At 57.5% G+C, this 20887-nt stretch overlaps 9 protein-coding genes across 9 annotated transcripts; 5 read left to right on the top strand and 4 right to left on the bottom strand.

Moving 5' to 3' along the window:
- Window positions 1-156: 156 nt before the first annotated feature.
- On the bottom strand, window positions 157-617 carry J3D65DRAFT_544925 (outer membrane protein TOM13-domain-containing protein; the record flags this gene model as incomplete). Its single annotated transcript, XM_066796738.1, has 2 exons — window positions 157-279; window positions 363-617. The coding sequence occupies 2 exons, from the start codon at window positions 615-617 to the stop codon at window positions 157-159; spliced, it is 378 nt and encodes a 125-aa protein (XP_066660323.1).
- Window positions 618-867: 250 nt separating this feature from the next.
- J3D65DRAFT_611752 (Cdc48-dependent protein degradation adaptor protein-like protein) lies at window positions 868-2597 on the top strand. Its single transcript, XM_066798945.1, has 3 exons — window positions 868-1078; window positions 1128-1552; window positions 1600-2597. The coding sequence occupies exons 1-3, from the start codon at window positions 1001-1003 to the stop codon at window positions 2369-2371; spliced, it is 1275 nt and encodes a 424-aa protein (XP_066660324.1). The 5' UTR covers window positions 868-1000; the 3' UTR covers window positions 2372-2597.
- A 115-nt stretch (window positions 2598-2712) lies between these two features.
- Window positions 2713-4165, top strand: J3D65DRAFT_673774 (dihydroorotase). The gene is made up of 2 exons (XM_066803532.1): window positions 2713-2925; window positions 3025-4165. The coding sequence occupies exons 1-2, from the start codon at window positions 2791-2793 to the stop codon at window positions 4012-4014; spliced, it is 1125 nt and encodes a 374-aa protein (XP_066660325.1). The 5' UTR covers window positions 2713-2790; the 3' UTR covers window positions 4015-4165.
- Window positions 4102-6028, bottom strand: J3D65DRAFT_611757 (60Kd inner membrane protein-domain-containing protein). The gene is made up of 3 exons (XM_066798946.1): window positions 5821-6028; window positions 4960-5766; window positions 4102-4897 (listed from the first exon to the last, which is right to left on the bottom strand). Exons 1-3 carry the CDS (start codon window positions 5896-5898, stop codon window positions 4364-4366), a joined length of 1419 nt encoding a protein of 472 aa, XP_066660326.1. The 5' UTR covers window positions 5899-6028; the 3' UTR covers window positions 4102-4363.
- A 483-nt stretch (window positions 6029-6511) lies between these two features.
- J3D65DRAFT_49211 (PHD transcription factor-like protein) lies at window positions 6512-12362 on the bottom strand. Its single transcript, XM_066796611.1, has 4 exons — window positions 11495-12362; window positions 11334-11382; window positions 7655-11279; window positions 6512-7608 (listed from the first exon to the last, which is right to left on the bottom strand). The coding sequence occupies exons 1-4, from the start codon at window positions 11945-11947 to the stop codon at window positions 6522-6524; spliced, it is 5214 nt and encodes a 1737-aa protein (XP_066660327.1). The 5' UTR covers window positions 11948-12362; the 3' UTR covers window positions 6512-6521.
- Window positions 12363-12371: 9 nt separating this feature from the next.
- Window positions 12372-14108, top strand: J3D65DRAFT_611762 (uncharacterized protein). Its single transcript, XM_066798947.1, has 2 exons — window positions 12372-12833; window positions 13042-14108. The coding sequence occupies exons 1-2, from the start codon at window positions 12607-12609 to the stop codon at window positions 14024-14026; spliced, it is 1212 nt and encodes a 403-aa protein (XP_066660328.1). The 5' UTR covers window positions 12372-12606; the 3' UTR covers window positions 14027-14108.
- Window positions 13956-15193, bottom strand: J3D65DRAFT_611765 (thymidylate kinase-domain-containing protein). The gene is made up of 3 exons (XM_066798948.1): window positions 14671-15193; window positions 14062-14548; window positions 13956-14009 (listed from the first exon to the last, which is right to left on the bottom strand). Exons 1-2 carry the CDS (start codon window positions 14901-14903, stop codon window positions 14125-14127), a joined length of 657 nt encoding a protein of 218 aa, XP_066660329.1. The 5' UTR covers window positions 14904-15193; the 3' UTR covers window positions 13956-14009; window positions 14062-14124.
- Window positions 15194-17233: 2040 nt separating this feature from the next.
- J3D65DRAFT_611770 (uncharacterized protein) lies at window positions 17234-18020 on the top strand. The gene has a single exon (XM_066798949.1). It carries the CDS (start codon window positions 17277-17279, stop codon window positions 17802-17804), a length of 528 nt encoding a protein of 175 aa, XP_066660330.1. The 5' UTR covers window positions 17234-17276; the 3' UTR covers window positions 17805-18020.
- Window positions 18021-18089: 69 nt separating this feature from the next.
- On the top strand, window positions 18090-20854 carry J3D65DRAFT_49253 (uncharacterized protein). Its single transcript, XM_066796612.1, has 2 exons — window positions 18090-18594; window positions 18649-20854. Exons 1-2 carry the CDS (start codon window positions 18375-18377, stop codon window positions 20643-20645), a joined length of 2217 nt encoding a protein of 738 aa, XP_066660331.1. The 5' UTR covers window positions 18090-18374; the 3' UTR covers window positions 20646-20854.
- Window positions 20855-20887: the final 33 nt, after the last annotated feature.

Below are 20887 nucleotides of genomic sequence, written 5' to 3' on the forward strand. Positions count from 1 at the left end.
CCAGCCCGGCCGCCTTCTCTCTCTCTCTTTCTTTGGTGGTAGAGCCGCCCGTCCGCCCACCCTGTGATGACAATGCAAGTCTTGATGAGCCGGCTCTCTCTCGAGCCATTGGAGGATCCACCCCTTCGTGTATACCTGATTGCTTGCCGGTATAGCTTACTCTAGCGCCGTGTACATGTCCAGCTCCTCGCCGGTCCGTCGCCGCCTGCGGACGGGGTCGCTGTGAGCTTCGACGCCAGGGCCAACGCGGCGGGCTGTTCCTCGCCTTGCGGGGAAAATCTGCAGAGGCAGCAACGTCAGCAAAGCACAGAAACTAGGTAGCAAAGCGCGGTCGTAGCAGCAGCAGCAGCGGCATCACCCACCTTTGTCCCAGACCACCCCAGGCGGAACGCGATTTCGTGGGCAAACAGCTCGCCAAAGCCGAGCATCAGGCCATTGATGAAGGGGAGCACCAGGTTTATGGCGGCGCCGCGCACCAGGCCCCACAGCGTGGGCGGCGAGTAGAGGATGACGGGCGAGTTGCTGCTCGACGAGGGCGGCGATCCCGCCGACGACGACAGCTCGTTGTTGCCGTCGTAGTTTTCGCTGTCGGACGGGATCGTGACCGATTCGGTCATGGCGTTTCGTGCGGGCTCAGGTCCTGGAGAGGCCATGGTGGAGAAGACTGAGGCTGCCGGGGGTGCGTACGCAGTGAGGTCGAGGTCGGGATGATGTTGTCGACGGGGCCCTGGCGGGTGTAGAGCGGAGGGCGGAGGGCGGAGGCGGTGAGCGTATCTTGGCAGGTGGAGCTCGGGCCAAGGAAGCCCTCGCCCGCGGTGACGTTGCGCCTGCGAGTCAGCAAGCTCAACTTCCTTCGTTAGCACCTTCCACCAATCCGCAACTCAACCACTTCCTCTCGCCATCACACATTGGACCTCAAAGCTCCACCTCTTGACAGTCACTCACACCCATCAACAATCCATCATCAACTTTGCGACTACCCACATCTACATTGTCAAACATGGCTGAGCCATCTGGTGCAGAGCGCGATGCTCTCATTTCGGAGTTTTGCTCCGTCACTGGCGTTGGCCCGCAGCAGGTAGTTTCACCCATCTCGACTCTTTCACTCTGTTGACACGCCGTTGCAGGCTGAGAATGCGCTGAAAATGGCCGAGTGGGACGTTCCGAACGCCGTCCAACTTCACTACACCGCGCAAGACGACGCTCCAGAAGCTTCCGCCGAAGACGCCGCCGCCGCCGAGGCCCCATCCGACTACACCGGCCCTCGCACGCTGGGCGGAGCTCCTGCACCTGCTCCCGCACAGGCAGGCTCGTCCAGCTCATCCTCTGCACAACAGTCGCGCTCGCGCGGAGGCCTCAGGACGATTCGCGATCTCCAGGGTGAGGGCGGCGCCGCCCAGGGCCATGGCCACGCTCACGATGACGATGACGACGACGAGGATCAGGACTTTTTCGCTGGTGGCGAAAAGTCGGGTTTGGCTGTGCAGAACCCCAACAGGGACCAGCCCAGCGCGCGCGACCACATCAACAACATCATTGACCGCGCGAGGAGGTAAGCGAGACCGCATCCGACGTTCGAATCTTGTACTGACTTTTTAGAAACGTTCCCCGTCCCGGTGGAGATGATGAGGAGGCTTCTTCCCGCCCTACCGTGTTCCGCGGCGAGGGCCGCACCCTTGGCGGCGACGACGCGCCCTCCGTCACCATTCCTGACCCCACTTCCAGCGCTCCCCGCCGTCCTGAGCGGGTCCGCCGCGTCATGCACCTCTGGCGTGACGGCTTCTCCATCGACGACGGCCGCCTGTACCGCTACGACGACCCCGCAAACAGGGGCCTGCTGGAGATGATCAACAGCGGACGCGCGCCGCTTGACATTCTCGAGGTGGAGCACAACCAAGAGGTCGACCTGGAGGTATACCCCCACAAGGACGAGGACTACGTCGCGCCCAAGCCCAAGTACAAGCCCTTTTCCGGTCAGGGTCAGAGACTCGGCAGCCCCACGCCGGCGGCCGCGAGTGGCAGTTCCACTCCGACTGGTGCCGCAGCTTCGTCTAGCGCCGCAGCGGCCCCGAGCTCGTCTGCTGCTCCTGCTTCTGCGCCCACGCCCAGCGTCAATGTCGACGACGCTGCTCCCACTCTGACCATGCAGATCCGCCTTGGTGACGGCACGCGTCTGCAATCCCGCTTCAACACTACCCACACCATCGGAGACCTCTACGGCTTTGTCAATGCGGCGAGCCCGGCAAGCCTCCAGCGCGAATACGTTTTGATGACGACTTTCCCGAACAAGGATCTTGAGGACAAGAGCCTGGTCCTGGGCGACATGGCGGAATTCAAGCGGGGCGGTGTTGTGGTTCAAAAGTGGAAATAGATGCTGGGAGATAGTTCAAGATTCAAGTCTTGAGTCGGAGGGAAAAGAATAGAGATAATTGAAGGGGGATGGTGGTGGCTTTTGCCCACGGCGGCTAGAAAATCGGGCCAGAGTGCCACGAATCAAGTGCTTGCTCTACTCGAAGATGGAAGTTCTGTGGATAGCTTCAAATCTTCAAAAGACACTCTCCTCTTCCATACCCATATCCGAATTGATTTCTTGTTGCAATGCATGCATGGACTGAGCTCGATTTAAAGTTTGAAGCGCCTAGCCCTGATTGGCCAGCGCCTGCATCTAAAGTCCGCCATGACCGACATGGGCCAGGAAATTCTGCCCCTCCTCCACAAACTCCCCCACACCTTTCTCCTCTACCTTGCAGCTCCAATTGCACCCGCGCTGGGCAAAACGTTGTCGTCGACATGCCTCTGGATAAGCTGGACGGTCTTGAGCTGCCCGCTGCGGCGGACATGCACGTACACCTGCGCGACGGCGCGATGATGGAGACGGTCGTGCCTACGATCCGGCAGGGCGGCGTGAATACGGTCTACGTGATGGTACATTTCTCTCTCCAGCACCAGAATCCAGAGCACGCAGCCGCCACGGCGGCGTGACAGAGTGAGCGACTACGCTAACACCTCATCCCATCCATCCAGCCCAACCTCGTCCCGCCCCTCACAACCGTCGACGCGGCGCTGGCCTACCGCGCGCGCCTGCAGGCCCTCGAGCCCAACGTCACATTCCTGATGTCGCTGTACCTGCACCCGGACATCACGCCGGCCACGATCAAGCAGGCCAAAGCCGCCGGCATCGCGGGCGTCAAGTCGTACCCGGCGGGCGTGACGACCAACAGCGCGGCCGGCGTGCTCGACTACGAGGCGTTCTACCCCGTCTTCGCCGAGATGGAGCGGCAGGACTTGGTGTTGAATCTGCACGGCGAGCTGCCGCCGTCGGCTGCTGCGGGCAAGAAAGACGACAAGGAGGACGACGATATCACCGTGCTGAATGCTGAGGCCCGCTTCCTGCCTACGCTGCGCACCCTGCACGCCCGCTTCCCCAGCCTGCGCATCATCCTCGAACACTGCACCACGGCCGCCGCCGTCGCCGCCGTCCGCCAGTGCGGCCCCGCCGTCGCCGCCACCATCACCGCGCACCACCTGTACCTCACCGTCGACGACGTGGTGGGCAACGGGCTGCACTTCTGCAAGCCCGTCGCCAAGCTGCCGGCAGACCGACTCGCGCTGCTGCGCGCGGCGGCGAGCGGCGAGCCCAAGTTCTTTTTCGGCTCCGACAGCGCGCCGCACCCGGCGGCGAAGAAGATGGGCGGAGAGGGCGCGCCGGCCGCGGGCGTGTTTACGCAGATGAGTGCTGTGCAGCTCGTCGTTGAGGCGTTGGAGAAGGCGGTGGAGAAGGGGTGGTTGGGGGAGGGCGATGTGACGACGGAGAAGTTGGAGGGCTTCTTGAGCAGCTACGGGAGGGCGTTCTATGGGGGCCAGGCGAGGGAGAGGGAGGGGAAGGAGAGGATTGTGCTGAGGAGGGGCGAGGAGAGGGTGCCGGAGCGCTTGAGGCATGAGAGGGGCGAGGTGGAGGTCGTGCCGTTTAGGCGCGGCGAGAGGACGTGGAGTCTGGAGTGGAAGAAGGCGTGAGAGGAGCGAGAGCGATGACCTTGTGCTGAGGATGGGGCGGGCGTTGGGCGTAGACTTCAGACAGGAGTGCAAGATATCCATATGCAGCCGGGGAGTCGGTCAGTCATGAGGGCAGTAGGTAGACAGGAGACCATCCATCCATCCATCCAAGAAAATGCCCTTGCTTGTTTGAAAGTTCGATTTGAGATGATAGGTATCCAGAGACCCTCCCGACCCAGAGCTATTTTCGACACGGGTATGTCCAGTCGCGAACATGAACCAGAAGGCAAAGAGGATCCCACCTGACGCAGCACGTCCACGCAGCCACACAACCAACGCCACTCACTCACTCCGCGCGTGACGTCGCAGCTCAATGCTTCCCGCTCAACTTGCGCTCCCTCTTGAGCTCCTCCTGCCGCATCTCTTCGTACCGCTCGGCCTGCTGCTTGAACTTGGACGTCATACGGCGCGGCACGCCCGTCTCGTCCTTGCGCAGCAGCCCGGTGCTCTGCATGCTCTTCTTGCCCGACTCCTGCACGCTCTTGATGCCCTTCTTCATGCGCCAGTACATGTCCTTGTGCTCGGGCTCGTACGCCGCGCTGCCCGGCGCCGGCTTGGGCGCCTCGTACTTGAACGTCTGCACCTTGGATGACCGCGCCTTAACGTCGATGGTGCCGTCGTCCTTTTTCTTGTACAGCGGCGTGATGCCGAGCAGCTCGCGGAAGCGCGGCGAGCGCAGTAGGAAGGATTGCGACGCGCCCCACACGGTCGTCACGACGAAGGCGAGCTGGATGGCGGCAGGCTGCGACGCTGTGACGGCGACGGAGATGAACGGCATGATCCAGATCATGACAAACTTCATTGTCGGGTTCATCTGGTTGGCCTGTGCCATTTCACCGCCGAGCTGGATGCAAGCTTAGAGTCAGCCGTGTGTAGATTTTAAAAAGTGAAAGGGATTCAACATACCCTTCCAATGACGTGCAGGAAGCCGCCCATGGCCAGCGGCAGGATGAAGTACGGGTCTCCGGTCGTCAAGTCGTTCAGCCACAGGAAAGTGGAGTGCTCCAAGCCGGGCACGGGCAAGCTCGCCATGGCGCGCAGCAGCTTCCAGGTGCAGAAGCCCAGCACGACCTGCGCACCCACGGGCAGAAACTGGCTCAGCGGGTTGACGCCGACCGTCTTGTAAATCTGGCTGATGCGCTGGCGCTCGGCCATCATGGTCGTCAGGTCCTGGCTCATCTGGGCCTTCTTGAGGCGCTCGTTGGCTGGCCCGATGACGTCCACGACCGCCGACATCTTGCCCGTGCTGTCCGACGCGTTGACGGCCAGCTTGAATATGGCCAGCCGCAGCAGCAGGCCCGTTATGATGATCGATGCGCCCCACCCCGTCCCGCTGTAGATGTGTACGTGCTCCAGCACCCACTCGATGCATGCTGTCGGTCCCCAGCCGTAGTCGAGACCTATCTCCTTCAGGTAGCCAATGTGCTCCGGCATGGACGCCAGCCGTGCGGCCTCTTCGCTCGCGCCGGCGGAGCTTGCGGCATTTGCGGCGCTGGCAGCGGCTTCCGCCGACGCCTTGACCGACTCGTCGAGCGCGGCATCGAGTTGAGATTGTGTTGCAGAGGACGTGGAGGAGGCGAAGCGCACGGCGGAGACGGCCGAGCCAAGGGCAAAGGGAGTGCGTAGCGAAGACACAGTGGGAGAGCTGCGGAGGGCCGATTTTCTCGAGGCATTGAGGAGCGCGCTGCTCAGGCGCGGCGGATTGGTGGAGAACTGGAAACTTGTCAATCACCCGAGATGCGCTTGCGGTGAAAGTCGAAGACGGACGGATCTGGGTGAGGAGGAGGCAATTGTGCGAGGCAGGCGAGCGGCATTGGCGGGCCGCAGCCCCCTACTTATCATCATGTTGAGGCTTTGGGCGGTGTTGTCGGACGACCTGAGTGCACGGGGACGGATGCTCTGAAGTCCAAGTCGGCCTGCCCTGCCCTGGTGGAGAAAAAAGTTGGTCGCTGTCGTCCGCCGTACACTGCGCCGTGATCCGTGCGCTCCGCCGGCACTCATCTCATGCGGGCACGACCGGGGAACTTCGAGGGATGGACTGGGATGAATTAAGTGATGACCTGCAGATTGATTTTCCTGAATCATACAATCCGGCTATACTATCCACCGTTTACCTCGACTCTCAAAGACTAAAAAATGTAGAAGAAGAAGACGGCGCGGTTTCTTCCCCATCAATCCTGTATAACCATGTTCATCCTCTCTTTGCAAATACCCCGTCAAGCCGGCCGAGTCGAGCAACGGGTAAATAAAAGACTGATAAAAGCCAGGACGCAGCTGGCGATGCCAAACGAAAATTTTCAAAAAGAGACAGCCGCCAGTACTCCCGTAACCGATGCCCATTGCCCTGCCCGGTATGCACCGTTGGATGCCAGTGCTTTGATATACCCACTTCCGTGTAACCCCTTAGTTTGTGCGCCGCGAATAAGTAGATGGAGAAATGATTGCTGAATAGTGGCCGTTGTTGAGGATTAGTCGTGGGTGAAATCCATCTTGTCCTTGTTGTCTTCATCTTCATCCTCGACCGTCAGGTTCAACGCGTCCTCGGCGTGGCTCGTGGGAGGCGGACCCATGCCTTCACCGTCAGCATCATTGGTGGTGAAGTCGGCAAAAAGGTCTCTGTCACCTTCTGCGCCGCCTTGGCTGCTTCCCATGCTGTTGTTAAACATGTTTCGCACTGGCGACGGCGCCGCCGGATCAGACGTGCCAAACGGAGCATTGCTGCCAAATATCGCCGGATCCATGTTGGCCGGTGTTGCCGATGGAGACCGAGGATGAAAAGGAGGTGAGCCAGCCCCACGGTGATGGGCAAAAGATGACATGCCAGGTTCATAGGCGCTCGTAGTGCTCGCACCAAAGCCGCCGCCGCCAGAGTGAGACACGCCGGAAGGATAAGAAAACGAGGGACGATGCCGCGACGAGTGGTCCGCTGGAGTTGTCCCAACGACGCCAACACCCGGAAGTTCCGTGTAGCCATGAGGGAGTCCAGGCGGTGTGTGAGACTCATGAGAGCCTGAGATTCTACCAAGGCTGCTGCGCTTTCCCCTCTTTAGCTTCGCGCGCTTCTCAGGAGGAATGTCTTCTGGATTGTCAACGCCACACTCCGCCATCAACTTTTGTTGTTTGGTTGGACGGGGCTTGCGGGTCGACAAGGATACCTCGACCATGGGTGGAGGGTCTGCGGTCACGGGGGCCCATCTGTGTAGCTCCTGGCGGAAGAAGTTTGTCTCTTGAGCCAGGAGAATGTCAGCTCCTTCGAGCTTGCGCAGGTAGAAGCGCTGAGTCGTCAGTTCTTCAGGGGTTGAAAGCAAGGGGTTTGCATAGCTTGCGATGAATTGTCGAAAGTCTCTCGCCGAGCGAATGATGTTTGCCAGGCACTCTTCTTCCTCGGGCTGGAATGGGAGACCTGGTATTTGGTCCTGCCAGGCCTCGAGGTCTTCGAGCTTTGGTCGGGTAGCGTCGCGAGGAATCTTGACGCGCCAGTCGCAAATGGGACAAGTGTACTTGTCATCCTCCTTGACTTTACCACGTGCAATCTTCAAACACTTTCCGTGATACCTACAATGGTTAGTTTTGGAGATTCCACAGGAGAGAGGTTGCTCACCATTCATGACAAACCTCGCACTCAATCATCATTCCGGACTCGGGTTTGCGGCAGATGCAAAATACGTCTCTTGTCGAGCCGGCACCATTATCGCCGCCGTCCGATGCAGGCGATACATGTCTCGATGCGGGCTCTACTGGCATGCGAGGCTGGTCGTTGAGGTCGAAGCAAGCCTCATTTTTGATACGAACAAGGTCCATGTGCTGTTGTAGAATGTGCAAAGGCGCATTGGCTTTGCCAAAGAGCTTCTTGCCACTACGCATCCAGTCTTCGTGTTTCTTCTGTTCTCTCTCGAGATCGATGGTTCCCATGGGCTTGCTGTTGAGTTCGTTCAAGGCCTCCATGGCATCGCGCACCTCCTTGAACATTGGTCGCTTCCTAAAGTCGGAGTCTTTGCTTCGCTGATACAAGGCCTTGATTTGCTCCTGTGCGTCGCGCTGCTTTTTGAGAATTGCTTCGACCCTTGCAAGCGTGTCTGGCGAAACGGGGAGGTGTCTGGCTTGGGACGATAGGGCGTCAAGCTGCTGGTAGTTTACCATTTCCTGTGCCATGACTTCTCGAGCCGTCTTCTCCCAGACCTCGCCCTTGGACTTCTCTTCCTTGAGCCACATCATGTTGGGTTCTCCATCGGGTATGTTTATCTCGCCGCCGCGTCTAATAGACTCGGCCACGTCTTGGAGAGAATGGGAGCACTCCCGGTAGTTGTGCACTTCCTTAAACCACCTGAGCTGCTGTACCAGCTTGTCAAGTTGGTCCACTTCGGGAATATCGAGATCCATTCGGCGACCCTCATCGATCAGCTTTTCGAATCCTTCGGGACTGGACGTCGGGTAGCGAGCATTTCGTAGAGCTTGCCTAGCCTCATTTTGAAACTCGTTGACCTTACTTTCGAGGTTTATCAGCATTTCGAGTTCCGGGCAAGTGAACGCAATTTCCTCCGCCTCGCGATTCAGCCGTTTCAATTCTTCTACCGTCCGGGTGTCGCGTTCCTTTCCATCTTGCTCGGCCTGATGCTTGCTGGTCGATTTGCGCGACGGCCGGTCCGTTTTTCGCCGATTCTGCTGCTTCCGCGTCGTGAAGGCGGTGGCTTTTTCGACCCATTCATTGCATCGATGGACGTATCGCTTCAACTCGGGAAGCGCGGGCAACGGCCAAGGAATCTTTTCCCCTTCGGCGACAAACCTGCGGAGCTTCTTGAGACTAGGCCGTTGTTTTTCGGAGAGATAATCGTCGAGATCGATCTGCCATCTATCAGGAACTTCCGCCTTGTCTTCCACTCCTTCTGCTAGATCACGGATCGTCAAGGACTGGGAGCGCAGGACGAGAACGTGGGCCCCCTTGATGCTATCAGCCATGCGATCTTCTTTCCTGTCGCTACAACAGTCGTATTCCAAGGCATGCTTGATGCACATGACCTTGCCCGAGTTGTGGCAAATGAATTGTGACCAGTAGGCGAATGCTTTGCAGTAATGACAGATCATCTCTTCTTCAGGCGAATCCTTCGAGTCTCTGACCTGAATAGGCAGGCACTGGGTTTCTTTGTCTCTATCCGTGACCTCATTCCATAGGCAACAACGATTGGATAGAGGGCAAAAAGACAGGTGAACGTCCCTGAACTGCTGACGGGCCCGCCATTCTTTTTTATACATGCTGATGAGAGCAGGCGCAAGCCATTTGGCAACCTTGATGGGCATGTCTTTGCCGCTTGCGGCGGTTCGCAGGAGCTCGTCGTGTGAGAAGCAAGGTTGTCTGCGGAAATCTTGGAGACGCTCAACGCCAGCTTTGCCCCAAGGTTCCCAGTCAGGAGGCGCAAAGTTGACTGCTTCGTTAAAGTTGAATCCGTGGTTGAAGCCCGCGTGGTAAGCTTGTGGAAACGTGACCACGAATTGTCCGGCCCGCTGATCGAGAGCATACACTCTGACTCCTGCCTTTTTCAAGTGTTCTGGGGTAAGCAAAGTGACCAACTGGAAAAGCAGGTCGGGCTGAGTCTCGAAGAGTTCTGGAACTGCTTCGCGCATGGCGTTTTCAAACTTTTCCGCGTCCTCTCCGGGCACTCCGTACCAAGTCTTTGTTGCTCCGAAGTGCTGATAATTTGCCGAGTAGCTGTAGTGGTCCTCATTGTGCCAGCAAAATGTGGAGAAGCACATGCCCACGTAAAGCCATGGCACAGTCATTCCGGAAATGTCAGACCTAATGTGGCGAAAGAGGGACTCGGGATGTAGGGGCAGAATGTTCAAGTTCCAAGGATCGGTGGAATAAGGATTGCGCGGATTCTTTTCGAGCGTGGGAAACCCGCTTCCATGTGTCGTGACGTGGACATCGGCGCCGTATTCGACCTCTGGAACCTTGTCCGTGACATTTTCAACCAATTTCCAAAACTCGCGCTCCACGTCATCTTCGCTGGGCGGCCGCTTGGTGTTGAGGACTGGATCAAACTGCATCTTGTCTCGAAAGTGCTGTGCCCTGAATTCCTGGTCTTTTTGCTGAAACTGCTTAAGCGAGTACACTCCACCCTCGTCAAACCCAAACTCGCCATCGCCGACCAAGCATCTGGGGCAATGCCAGTCGTAGTCGGGCGTTGACTTGAGAGGAGGCTCCAAGCAGTAGCGGTGGTACCCCGCATCGCAGCTATCGCAGAGCAAGATGGATGTTGGATCGCTGGCTTTGCCGCAAGTCTCGCAGTAGTCTCCCGGCTTGTCGCTGGAGTGATCCTTGGGCATGCCTGTGCGCGGTGCGGATGCGCGCGGCTGAGTCATGTGCGAACCAGCCACAGTTGGGGCTGAGTCCTTTTTCAACCGCTTGCTTCGTCGACCAGAGTTGTCTGAGTCGCCGTTGGTTTGTGATGCGGCGTCCTCAGAGAGACCCCGTTTCAGCTGCTGGAGCTGGCCATTGGACAAGGGAGTAGAGAGACCGGGAGGCCGAAGATCAGGGGTATTGTTTGCAGACAACGTTGACGGACTGTCGACAGGATGACGCGGCGACGAGTTGGTCGACTGAGCGGGCTGAGTACCATTGGGGGTGTTGATTGCCGAAAATCCACTCGACTGAGGCACGGGAGTTCGTTGGGGGGCGTTCACAGCCGTAAAGCCGCCCGAGTTGACAGCAGTGAATCCAGAAGACACCTTGACCGGCTGAGGTAGCTCATGTTCCTGGGGCAGGGGCGGGACGTCATTGAGCGAAGCGTTGAGAGCGGCGGATGCGCGAGCAGTCGGCGAGTCCGGCCGGGCTGAACTAGCCTTTGCCGGCTGCTGCGATTTCTTCAAGGGCGATGGCGCCGGCGACGGCGTAAAGGGGCCGCCATTTTCGTACTCCAACATCTGATGGACGCCAGGCTTGGCTATGCTGAGGTACTCCTCGTAGGGGTGCAGCCATTTCTGGTACGAATTCTTGAGCGACGTTGACAAAGAGGACATTATCTTGCCGCTGTAGCCAAGATCGCGACCGATCTCCGCCCATTTCTTCCCTTTGCAAACCCGTTCGAATCCACCGCGGGTCTCGACGGCTTTTTTGAGTTTGAACAAATCCAGAGGCCGCTTGTCGACGCTGGGAAATCTGTTCAGATGGTTGCCCCGTGACCTGTGGAACTTTTGGAGCTGGTCAAGATAGTTGAGGTTGGCTCGCGTGCCTGTACTCGTTAGCCGCGAAAGCCGCTTTCAATGCAGGTGGGGTCGAGATTCACCTCCTTCGACCGAGTTGAGAGCCTGCTTGCGTGTGCGAAAGTGGAATCGCTGTGACAGCCGTTAGTTTTAGGACAACATGACATCAAGTCGTTTCTCGCAAGCCCAAAATCATTGTCGGTGCCAGTCAAGCCGTGAAGCGCTCACGCATCGCGCCACGTACCTCGGTGTCAATCGCAAAATCTGGATTCCAGCCCTCGGGTGGTATTATCTTGGCTATTCCGTACTTGCGCCCTTCCGGGGCAATCTTGCGCATATATTCCATGGGATCCTTAAACTCCTCCGCCGTTGGGGTAAACGTAGGCGCCTCCTCCAACCCGAACAATCGATTCGATCTCGAAACCTCGCGCGCCATTGTGGGGGTGCCACGTCGCTCCACCGTGTTCAAATCCAAGGGCTCTGCCTTGCGCGCGCTCAGTGGAAACGTGGACATGTTGCCGTTGGTGATGGTGGTGCTCTGCGTGCCATGGGACCCGGTGTTGGCGCTACTCGAGGCCGTCGCACCTCCCACCTTGCCACTGCGAGCTCCCGAGGGAGTGGAGGCAGGCTGGGCTGGACTTGCGCGAAAGGTTATCTGACCGGCGGCGGGCCCAGCGGCGACAGAAGAGACCGCCATGGTCGACAAGACCCGTCTCGTCGAGGGATTTCAGCGTCGGAGTCGAGTGGGAAAAGGCTAGCCACGGGCAGGTTGGTGGGACGAGCAGTTGGTCGGGTCCGAGACGAGTGCAAAAGCAGATATCGAGAGTATCGTGCAGCGGTGAAGGGTCGAGGCAGCGGGCCAAGGGCCGAGCATTCGGGCGACGGGCGAGATTGCAGGCGGGATACGGAGCGAGGACGGCGCGTGGACGAGGTGAGGCCGTGTCGAGAGTGAAGTGGAAGAGGATTGCAAAAAGTGCTGAGGGGGAGGCGTGGCAAGTGGGAAGAGAGCGGATATGGCGTCGAAGGTAGGTAAGGAATGTGAGCGGTTTGGGCTAGCCGCTTCAGGACATCACTCGATATTTGATACTCCGGCGCTGAAGCTGCCCGACCTTGCTTGGACTGCATGTCCTCAACACCAACTTCACCTCGACGGTTGTGTGCGCGCCTTCTCCGAACCACGCGCCGTCGTGGTGCTGCACAAGTCGTTTCATGCACTTGGCCCGTCGGTGCTGGTCTGCCTGATGCGCTTCCAGTCCTCTCCCGAGCCTCCGCGCCGTGTCCACCTCAGGTCCGACCTGACGTCCGTCTCACCCTCACCCTCACCCTCACCCTCGCCCTCGCCCCAACATCGTCGAAATGATGAAGCCCATTCCTGCCTTTTACTGCTGCTACCTCTTGCGGTCAACTGTCCGACACCAAGCGACCTACGTCGGCTCAACACCAAACCCTGTCCGCCGCCTGAAGCAGCACAATGGCGAGGCCCCGGGCGGCGCTGTCCGCACCTCCAGACTCAGCCTCCGCCCGTGGGAAATGACGTGCATCGTCTCGGGCTTCCCTTCAAAAGTCGCTGCTCTGCAGTTTGAGTAAGTCGTCACGTGAGGACTGGATTCACTTGCAACGGAATGTCTCCATCTTCAGACGAGTCTAACACCCTGGTCAAGACAATCTTGGCTCTGCTCTTTGACTTGCGCCATGATGCTACCCATCACGCCTCGTGGATTTTGCCTTTTATTTGCTTTTTTCCCTCCCCTGGCCCGTCATGACATGCTTGATCCAACCTAACCTCAGCAGATGGGCATGGCAGAACACCCACCTAACCCGGCACATCCCGACCGGCGACCGAATAACTGCCGCGCGCACAACAGTCCGAGTCTCTCCGCGCACCGGCAGGGTTCGCAAGCGACCAACTCGCCCCCGCATGTCTCTTACAGACAGGCTCTCAAATCTACATCTGTTGCTTAGAGTCAAGAGTTTTGATCGCTGGCCGCTTCGCCTGACTTTTTTCAACGAAGAAGTCCACCGGACATGGGAGAAATGGTTGACGCAGACGCCCTTTCGTTTGCGGGATGGCATCATTGTGCAGCTGGAGAAGCATGACACTCCCAAAGCCTTTCAACGTCCAGAGACAGAAAGCACGCTGGTTGACAAAAGTGACTGGATTGGAAAAGGTCAAGGCATTCATGGCATTGACATCGGATATGCGCCCATTAAAGCATACTTGGACAAGAGCATCAAAGCTTTGAAGAGACCCGAGCCAATGGATTGTACAGTGTGCAAAACTCGAGTGAGCTCCGCAAAGTCGCTGCTTCTTGTCTGTCCCACCCAAGGTTGCAAAATGGTCTCGCATATTACTTGTCTCTCCCGAAAGTTCCTCGAAGAAGAATGCAAGGCTGCAGCCATGGTGCCTCTGCAGGGAAAATGTCCCTCGTGTCAAGAGACTCTACAGTGGTCAACCCTTATGCTCGATCTCAGCCTCAGATCGAGGGGCGAAAAGGAAGTCGCAAAGCTGTTTCGAAAGGGCAAATCGAAGGAGGTCGAGGTAGCAGACGAGGACACTGAAGAAGACCTGAGCGACGGCTTTGCAGATGTGGACGACTGGTGTGATCCCGAGGAATCAGACCAAAGTGCGAGCAAGCAGCGCAAGTCCAAAAGCCCAATCAAGGCTCGAGTCGAAAAGAGCAAGGGCCGCCCGAAGACGAAAAAGGCAGCAAAATCCACCAGCCAAAAATATGGCACGTCTGATGACAGCTGGGCAGACGCTGAGGTCCTTGATTAGCTGTTGTGGGTTGCACCGGTTTGCAGCAGACGTACATAATAATACCCAACTCTTTTCTATTCAGACTAGCCATAGAAGACCCTACCAATGTCGCTGTTTTATTGCAAGGGCTTAACAGCCCGCAAAGGCAGATTTCCCTCATCAACCCTCTTGAACGCGTCCAGCACAGCAGCCTCTACCGCAGCGGCCACACTCTCCTGCTCGTCTCCCCCATCAATTCTCACAAAGTCTTCCTTTTCGTCCTCCAGCTCCTGCATACTCTTGAACAATTGGCGCACTCTCTCTTGCATCTTCGCATTCTCGTACTTTTCAGCGCCGTAGCCGCCGCGCTTGGCTGCGGCCTCGGGCGAGATGTCCAGAAAAACGACAACATCTGGCCGGGGGAGACCTTCCTCGGGCTGGCGCGCCCAAGTCAGAGACAGGGACGGGTTGTCTTTGGCGGCGGAGTAGACGCAGCCCGAGTAGTAGTAGCGATCTATCACAACCGTGACACCCGCCTCGACATCCTTTTTTATCGACGACCTGCCACACACGACATCAGCCCTCTCCCTCTCCCCCTCTCTACCTGTCCCAACCCTTACCCCAGCCTCGCGCCGTCACCCCCCATCATAAGCAAACAAAGCAAAGAGAAAGGAAACACTCACGCTACCTCCCACCGATTCGCCGAAAACAGCAAGTGAATGACGTGATCTTCCTGCTCGCTGGCGCCCGTCAGGTACGCGTTGATCATGTGGCCGATGGGCGTCGAGCGGTCCGGGAAGCGCTGGTGCCGCACGGCGTGGCCGCGCGCCTGCAGCGAAGAAATGAGATGCGCACATTGCGTCGATTTCCCCGCGCGGTCCAGGCCTTCGAAGACGATGAGTTTGCCGCGGGGCATGTTGGTCGTGATGAACTGCTGATGCTGTGCTGTGCTGATGCTGATGCTGGATGGAGATGCGGAAATTCGTTGGTGCTTTGGGAGGCGTGTCGCGTGTAAAGATGAAGGAGTGGAGGTGATGGACGGGTGTGCGGTCAATGAACGTCTTCAACAAATCCCAAACGCCATGAATTTCTCGCAGCCGTATGTCAGTCAGTCGCGCAGTCGTGAAGTCGTGGGCGCGCAGATCGCTTCCGGGATTGGCGCAGGGGACGGGGTGCCTGGATGGCCCCGGCCGCAGCGCCCGCACCCGACCGCCTGCAGGGGGTGGGTGCCTGGTGGGTCCCAGCTGCCGCCAACCAGGCACACTGGCGGTCGACAGACGACGTCTCCCCCCGCAACAACCTTTCTCCTTCGACACAACCTCAACACAATCCCAAGAGCGCCAATTCTGCTCAAACGACCCTGTGCTGTGGTGCTGTATTCTTTGTGTGAGATGAATAGCGGCCTGTGGTCTTGTTTGCGGCCGGCTTTGCTGCGCTGAGCGTGCGAGGGGATCGGGCTGTAGCTTTACCGCCTTGTTCTTCCTTTTTTTTTCTCTTCCCCCTCCATCAACTCGTTCTCTTTTTTTCCTTCTCGTTTCTCGTTTGGTCTTCCTGCTGTTCTAGCTCCCGTCGCTTACTTTCTTCTCCTCTCGTCTCCCGTTCCTTCTGTCAAGCTCTGCTCTCCACCCGTCTCCACTTTCCTCTCTTCCTGCTTTCTCGTTTGCTTCCTCTCTCAAGTCCTTCTCCATCTCTTCCCAACGCAAGAAAAGAAAAGAAAAGAAAAGAAAACAAGAAGTAAAAGAGGGGATGGGGAAAGAGAAAGAACACAAGTCAACTTCCCTGCCACGAACCATGTGCTTCCACAATGCGTGGAAACAATGTCAAACACGCCAACATACTAACATGCCAACAAACGTCTCCTCCTCCATCAAACCTCAGGAAACAGGTCCAATCGCTCCTGCTTCTACGTGCTTCCAAGACAATCATGGAGTTTGGCAAAGCGCACGGCGTCCTTGGATTCTCTCGGGCGACATATCAGCGATGGGGGGACTCTGAATCCTGCTCTTGGTTTCTTGCCTTCCTGCTTCCTGTCTTCTTTCTTCCTGTATACAAAGTTATCCTGTTTCTAAATACAATGTCCCCTCGACGAGCGAGGCTCCTCTGCGGCTCTGTCATCTTGTTACTCACTGCCTCATCGTTCTAGGGGCACTCTCCGCCACGCATGGCGCTGCTATACTTACTTTCCTCTTTACGCCTCTCTGGTCCGTCGCTGTTTAGCTGCTCTTTTTTCCTCCTCCATACTTCTCCTTATACGCCTCCTCCTCGGAGACTACCGCAGTATTCCTCGCTTTGCTGCCGCCGCTCTGCGCCGTCATCTGGATGAAGCAAAAGACCAGGGAGCTGAAGAACTTTGTCCGAGGCTGCTCGTCTTGCGCCTCGGGCTTGCAGCTGTGTCAGGCTGAACAACGAGCTCTGCCTAGGATCCAACCAAGGTCCACGGGTAGATCTGTATACCACGGCCCCCCTCTCTTCGATTTGGTCGGTATATTCCCTTGGGTCGTGGCCGCGGTCGCGGTCGCATTGTCTCCTGCGTCCGCGGTGGTCCCCCACAAGAGCACGACGTCTGCAACGACCATTCCGTTCAGCCGCCGCCTGCTCGTCTACAGCTCAGGCGTGACGCTGCATTCCAAGCAGACATCGAAGCTGCTCAGCAAGCCGATGGAGGTTGCCCAGATCCGGTCTCTTCTGCTTGCCTCAACACCGTCGATTCCGACGGGACGTCAATTGGCAACGCATTGATGACTTCCAAGCGCAAATGGAGTCTCTGGTCATGGAGGAGTGCATGCTCCCGGGGTCCGTTCTGCTGCCGCTGCACTGCCACGCCCCTGGAACGCCTCGCTCTTTGCACCGCATTGCTCTTGGAGTTGTACTCCTGTATGGAGACGTGGTAGACGACCCAAACTGTCCACGCGCTCTCCTTAGCCATCAGCCCCCGAGGCAAGCAAACCGCTGACAGAGAATTCGGAAGATGAGCACGCGCTCGTAACGGTCGTCGCGCGTTGGTCGAGACACCGAGGAGCTCAACTGGGATTCACAATGCTTTGCGGTGCTTCCCACAGCCAGGCGACTTGGCTCCGTCGGCCTCTTTGCCTGGTAACGCTGTTGGCGAGGATGCGCCGGGCCCTCTCCATTGCCTGGGAATACCCGCGGGTACCTGATTTTGTCGAGGTGGCGGCAAAGAGCCTGAATGGTCTCGCCGAAGACGTGCGCTGTATACGCTCATTCGAGTGCGGTGTCTCTCCTGGTTCATCGGACGCGTGCGGACGACTGAAAACTTCAGGTCTGCCACATGGGCCGCTCTTCCCTGGCGCTGGAACTCTTGATCTGCGAGGAGCTTGAGAAGCGCATGGCGCTCCTTGTCGGGCCCGGCTCCTCTGGAGTTTGTTCAGCGGCGCGTTGGACGTGGATTGGCCTTGTCGCAGCGGAATCCCCCACCGATGGCGTTGGTGTTGGCTTGTCCAGAGAATTCGAACCTTTCAGCTGGAGCAACGGGCGGGCATTGATGTTGCTTGTCGGGGCTGGACTCGCTGGACTCACTTGGCCGCCTGGCTGGTCCTTCTCCAGCTCTCCGCGAGGCTGGATTCGCACTGGGTCAGGTTGTCTGCACCTCGCCCACGCTTGGTTCCTTCTCTTCGGCTTGCAGCAATGCAGTCATGGCGTGCTGCGCGGCAGCCTGCGGCAGCACAACGCCAGGGACGTGGAAGCGGCCCTGGCATTGGGCCACGGGATACTCACTCCTCCACCTTCATCACACTGCGCGCGCTCTTGGACGCCTCGGCAGCTTCAAGCAACCCAACAAGTCTGTCTGGGCAGTTGAATCAAGGCAACAGACGCACTGCAGCGCTGGCGCTGCTGCGTCGCCCCAGTATCCCCTATTCCCCACGTCAATCATTATACACTACAGCCTACCTACCGTATACATGCCCCCTATACCTCACAGTATATACGCACCCTGCCTGTGCACCTGCGATTGCTGTCGCGGTGCGGAGTGGACGGACGCAGATTAACACTTGTGGCGTCGAGGTGACTGGCTGGCTGGCTGTTTGGTTGCTTTGCAGCTCAGTATGGCGTCATTCGACTCGAGGTGACTGCCACAGTCACCTCGAGGTTGTGCGGACGCGTTTGGCCACGCGTGGCTTGCTTGGCAACGGCCGTCGCCATGCTGAGTGCCGAGTGGCTGGTCGCGGTCGCGGTCGTGATAGATGTCTTGTTGTCTTTCTTCCGCTCGACTTGCTTCCTCTTCCTCTCTTTCTCTCCACCACACCCTGCATCTTCGACACCAGCGTCACCACCGTGACCTCTGGTTTTTCGACGATTCTGCTGTGGTTTCAAACATCTACCTTTCCTGCTTCTAAAGTTTTTCCCTTCCTCGCTCGCATCTCTCAAGATGCATCTCCTTCAAGTTATCCTCTCTCTGCTTCTCCTCGTCAATAGCCGCACAGCATACGCTGTTGCAGAGCTTTCCGGCCTTATCATCCACCAGAAGACGCTGAAAATACTTGACTGCGCATTCGAGCCCTGCGTATTCATGGCCTTTGCCGCTATGGAACTCCACAATGGTCTATTCACCATGAACGAGCAGCGACTCGGCTCTGGTCTGGCGAACGGTTCGTACTTCCTGCTCAGCAAGCCTTGTTTGGGAGATACTGATGAGACGACAGACGTGTTTTCATTCTGTTTCATTCTCGCCTTCCTGATCGGAAGCTACACCATCGGCTATTTCTGGGGCTCCAACATCGACCTTTTCGAACACCTGGCAGCAAACTTCATCAGGTCCACGACTCTGGCTGTCGCAGTGGTCATACCTTGCATCGACAATGTCGCTTCATATGCCATGGGCCAGCTCAGAAAACTATGGGAACACAGGCGAGCCGTCCTCTCCATCGGCGCTGCCCTGGCTCTCGCCTTCCCTTGTTGCCACCTGGTGGCTACCCACATCAAGTCAATCCTCCTGTACGGTCTTGTCTTCGCGCTGGTGATCGCCTTCGCCATTTCAGCCTTGGTCTTGGTGATTGGCGTTGCGAAAGGCTTCTTCATCCTTGCATCGTGCATTGTTTCGGCCTACCTGAATCCCTCCAACATCTCGGCCAACAGGATTCGACCCTCAGAACATACTCGGGTTCCCGTCACATCTAGGAACGTTTCCAACTCCAAGGTCCACGGCAATTCGCACGTCAATTTGCAGGATTCAGAAATCTCTTCCAAGCATGATTGCTCTCCCTCGAACAACAATGGCCATATTGGGAGCTCTCCCGTTAGCAATGGTCAGAGCAGTGCGCCCAAGCCCTCTTCCTCTCCACAGACCGATTCTGGCAAGTCTTCAGGTTGCTCAGCCGCCAAGAGCAATGGCCACACTCGCGCCAATTCCGGTTCATCAGGATCATCCAAGCCCTCGGTCCCCCGATCAACGAGTTCTGACCAGCCTTCTCGCCCATCAACTCGAACCTCGGTCTCTGAGCCCATCGACCATGAACAATGTCTCCACAACGTAAGGGTCTTTCAGATGGCGCTTGAACAGGTGGCAAACGAGAACACCCAACTTGCGGCAGACAAAACCGAACTTTCGACTGAGAATGCTCATCTGAAAAGCGACAACGAAGGCCTGCGTCGCCAGATGTTTATGGCAGAAGAAAACTTCGAGGAGCACCTCAAGTCATTGAAGTATCTCGAAGCCGCCAATGCTGAACTTCGCATTCAGCTCGAGCACCAATGCCGCCTCAACTTGAAGAAGGATGCCGAGTTTGACGAACGCATCAAGACCTTTATCAACAATTTCTTCCCGCAATTCGATGATATCGCGAGCTCCTCGCTTCCCACAACACCATCTAGTGGATACTATCTGCCCTCGTCGTCTAAGACTCCAACTAATGCAACGGGATCTCCGGTCTCTCACTTGTCCATCATCACAAATGAGTCGTCAACCCCTCGTGGTCCTCAGTCACCAGCAACTGTCTCGAGCGGTCCATCTCTTCCATTTTCACCAGCTACTCCATCGACGTGCTCCCGTATTGTGTCGCCCAACTCGTTGAGAAAGCCATTCAGAAATTGCACGCCTGGCCGTCCTGGTCTCCCAACTCCAGAGGCTCTGAATCGCAAGCCGGATCCAACGGTCAAGATGGTCGGTCCTTCGACCCCCGCAACGGTCTCCAGCGGCTTCTCGCTACCCTGTCCTTCCGAGTTTTCAGCTCAGAGCTCATCCGCGATCTCGCCAGCACTTCTTGTTCACCTCCCAGCGAGAGTTGGCAATGGACCGGGACTAACGAGCCCTCTTCCCATGTTAATCGGAGACAAGCTTCCTCGGCCCGAAAGGCTCTCTACTCCCTCTACAGTATCATCCGGCACGGCTCTTCCGGTTCCTACTCCGACGACGAAATCCTCCAGCACTAAACCTGTCCCTGTCAAATCTCTTCTCAGACCCAACGGAGCCCGATTCTCGAGGAACAGCCGATATGAGAGCCCGCTCGCCAGGCTTTCGAGCATCAAACGAGCCTTATCTTTGAGAAGGTCTGGCTTTGCCACGCCCGAAAATATTGACCGGCCTCAACGATTTTCGAACTTTCTCGACTTCGAGGATTCTCCGGCGACCGTTTCTTCCAGCTCGACGCTGCCAATGCCGTCGCCGGGCAACAACTCCTCCACTTGCGACCCTTTCATCTAAATGATGGAGGTTGGGTTGTAGACCAGACAGCAACGCATGCCGCCTGATCAAGCACACCTTCATACTGCTTGTGCCGCCGCAGCATAAACACCAACACCGCAACGACACAACAACAAAACATCAAAAACAAACAACAAAAAACACCCTCCACCCACCCCCATCCAAACACAAATCTCCCATTCCAAACACACCCAACAACTCCCCACCCCCCCAAACAGCCCCACCACACCCACCCACCCCCT

Source organism: Phyllosticta citribraziliensis (genome assembly GCF_038025025.1).
Source record: "Phyllosticta citribraziliensis strain CPC 17464 chromosome Unknown J3D65scaffold_1, whole genome shotgun sequence".
Taxonomy (NCBI): Eukaryota; Fungi; Ascomycota; class Dothideomycetes; order Botryosphaeriales; family Phyllostictaceae; genus Phyllosticta; species Phyllosticta citribraziliensis.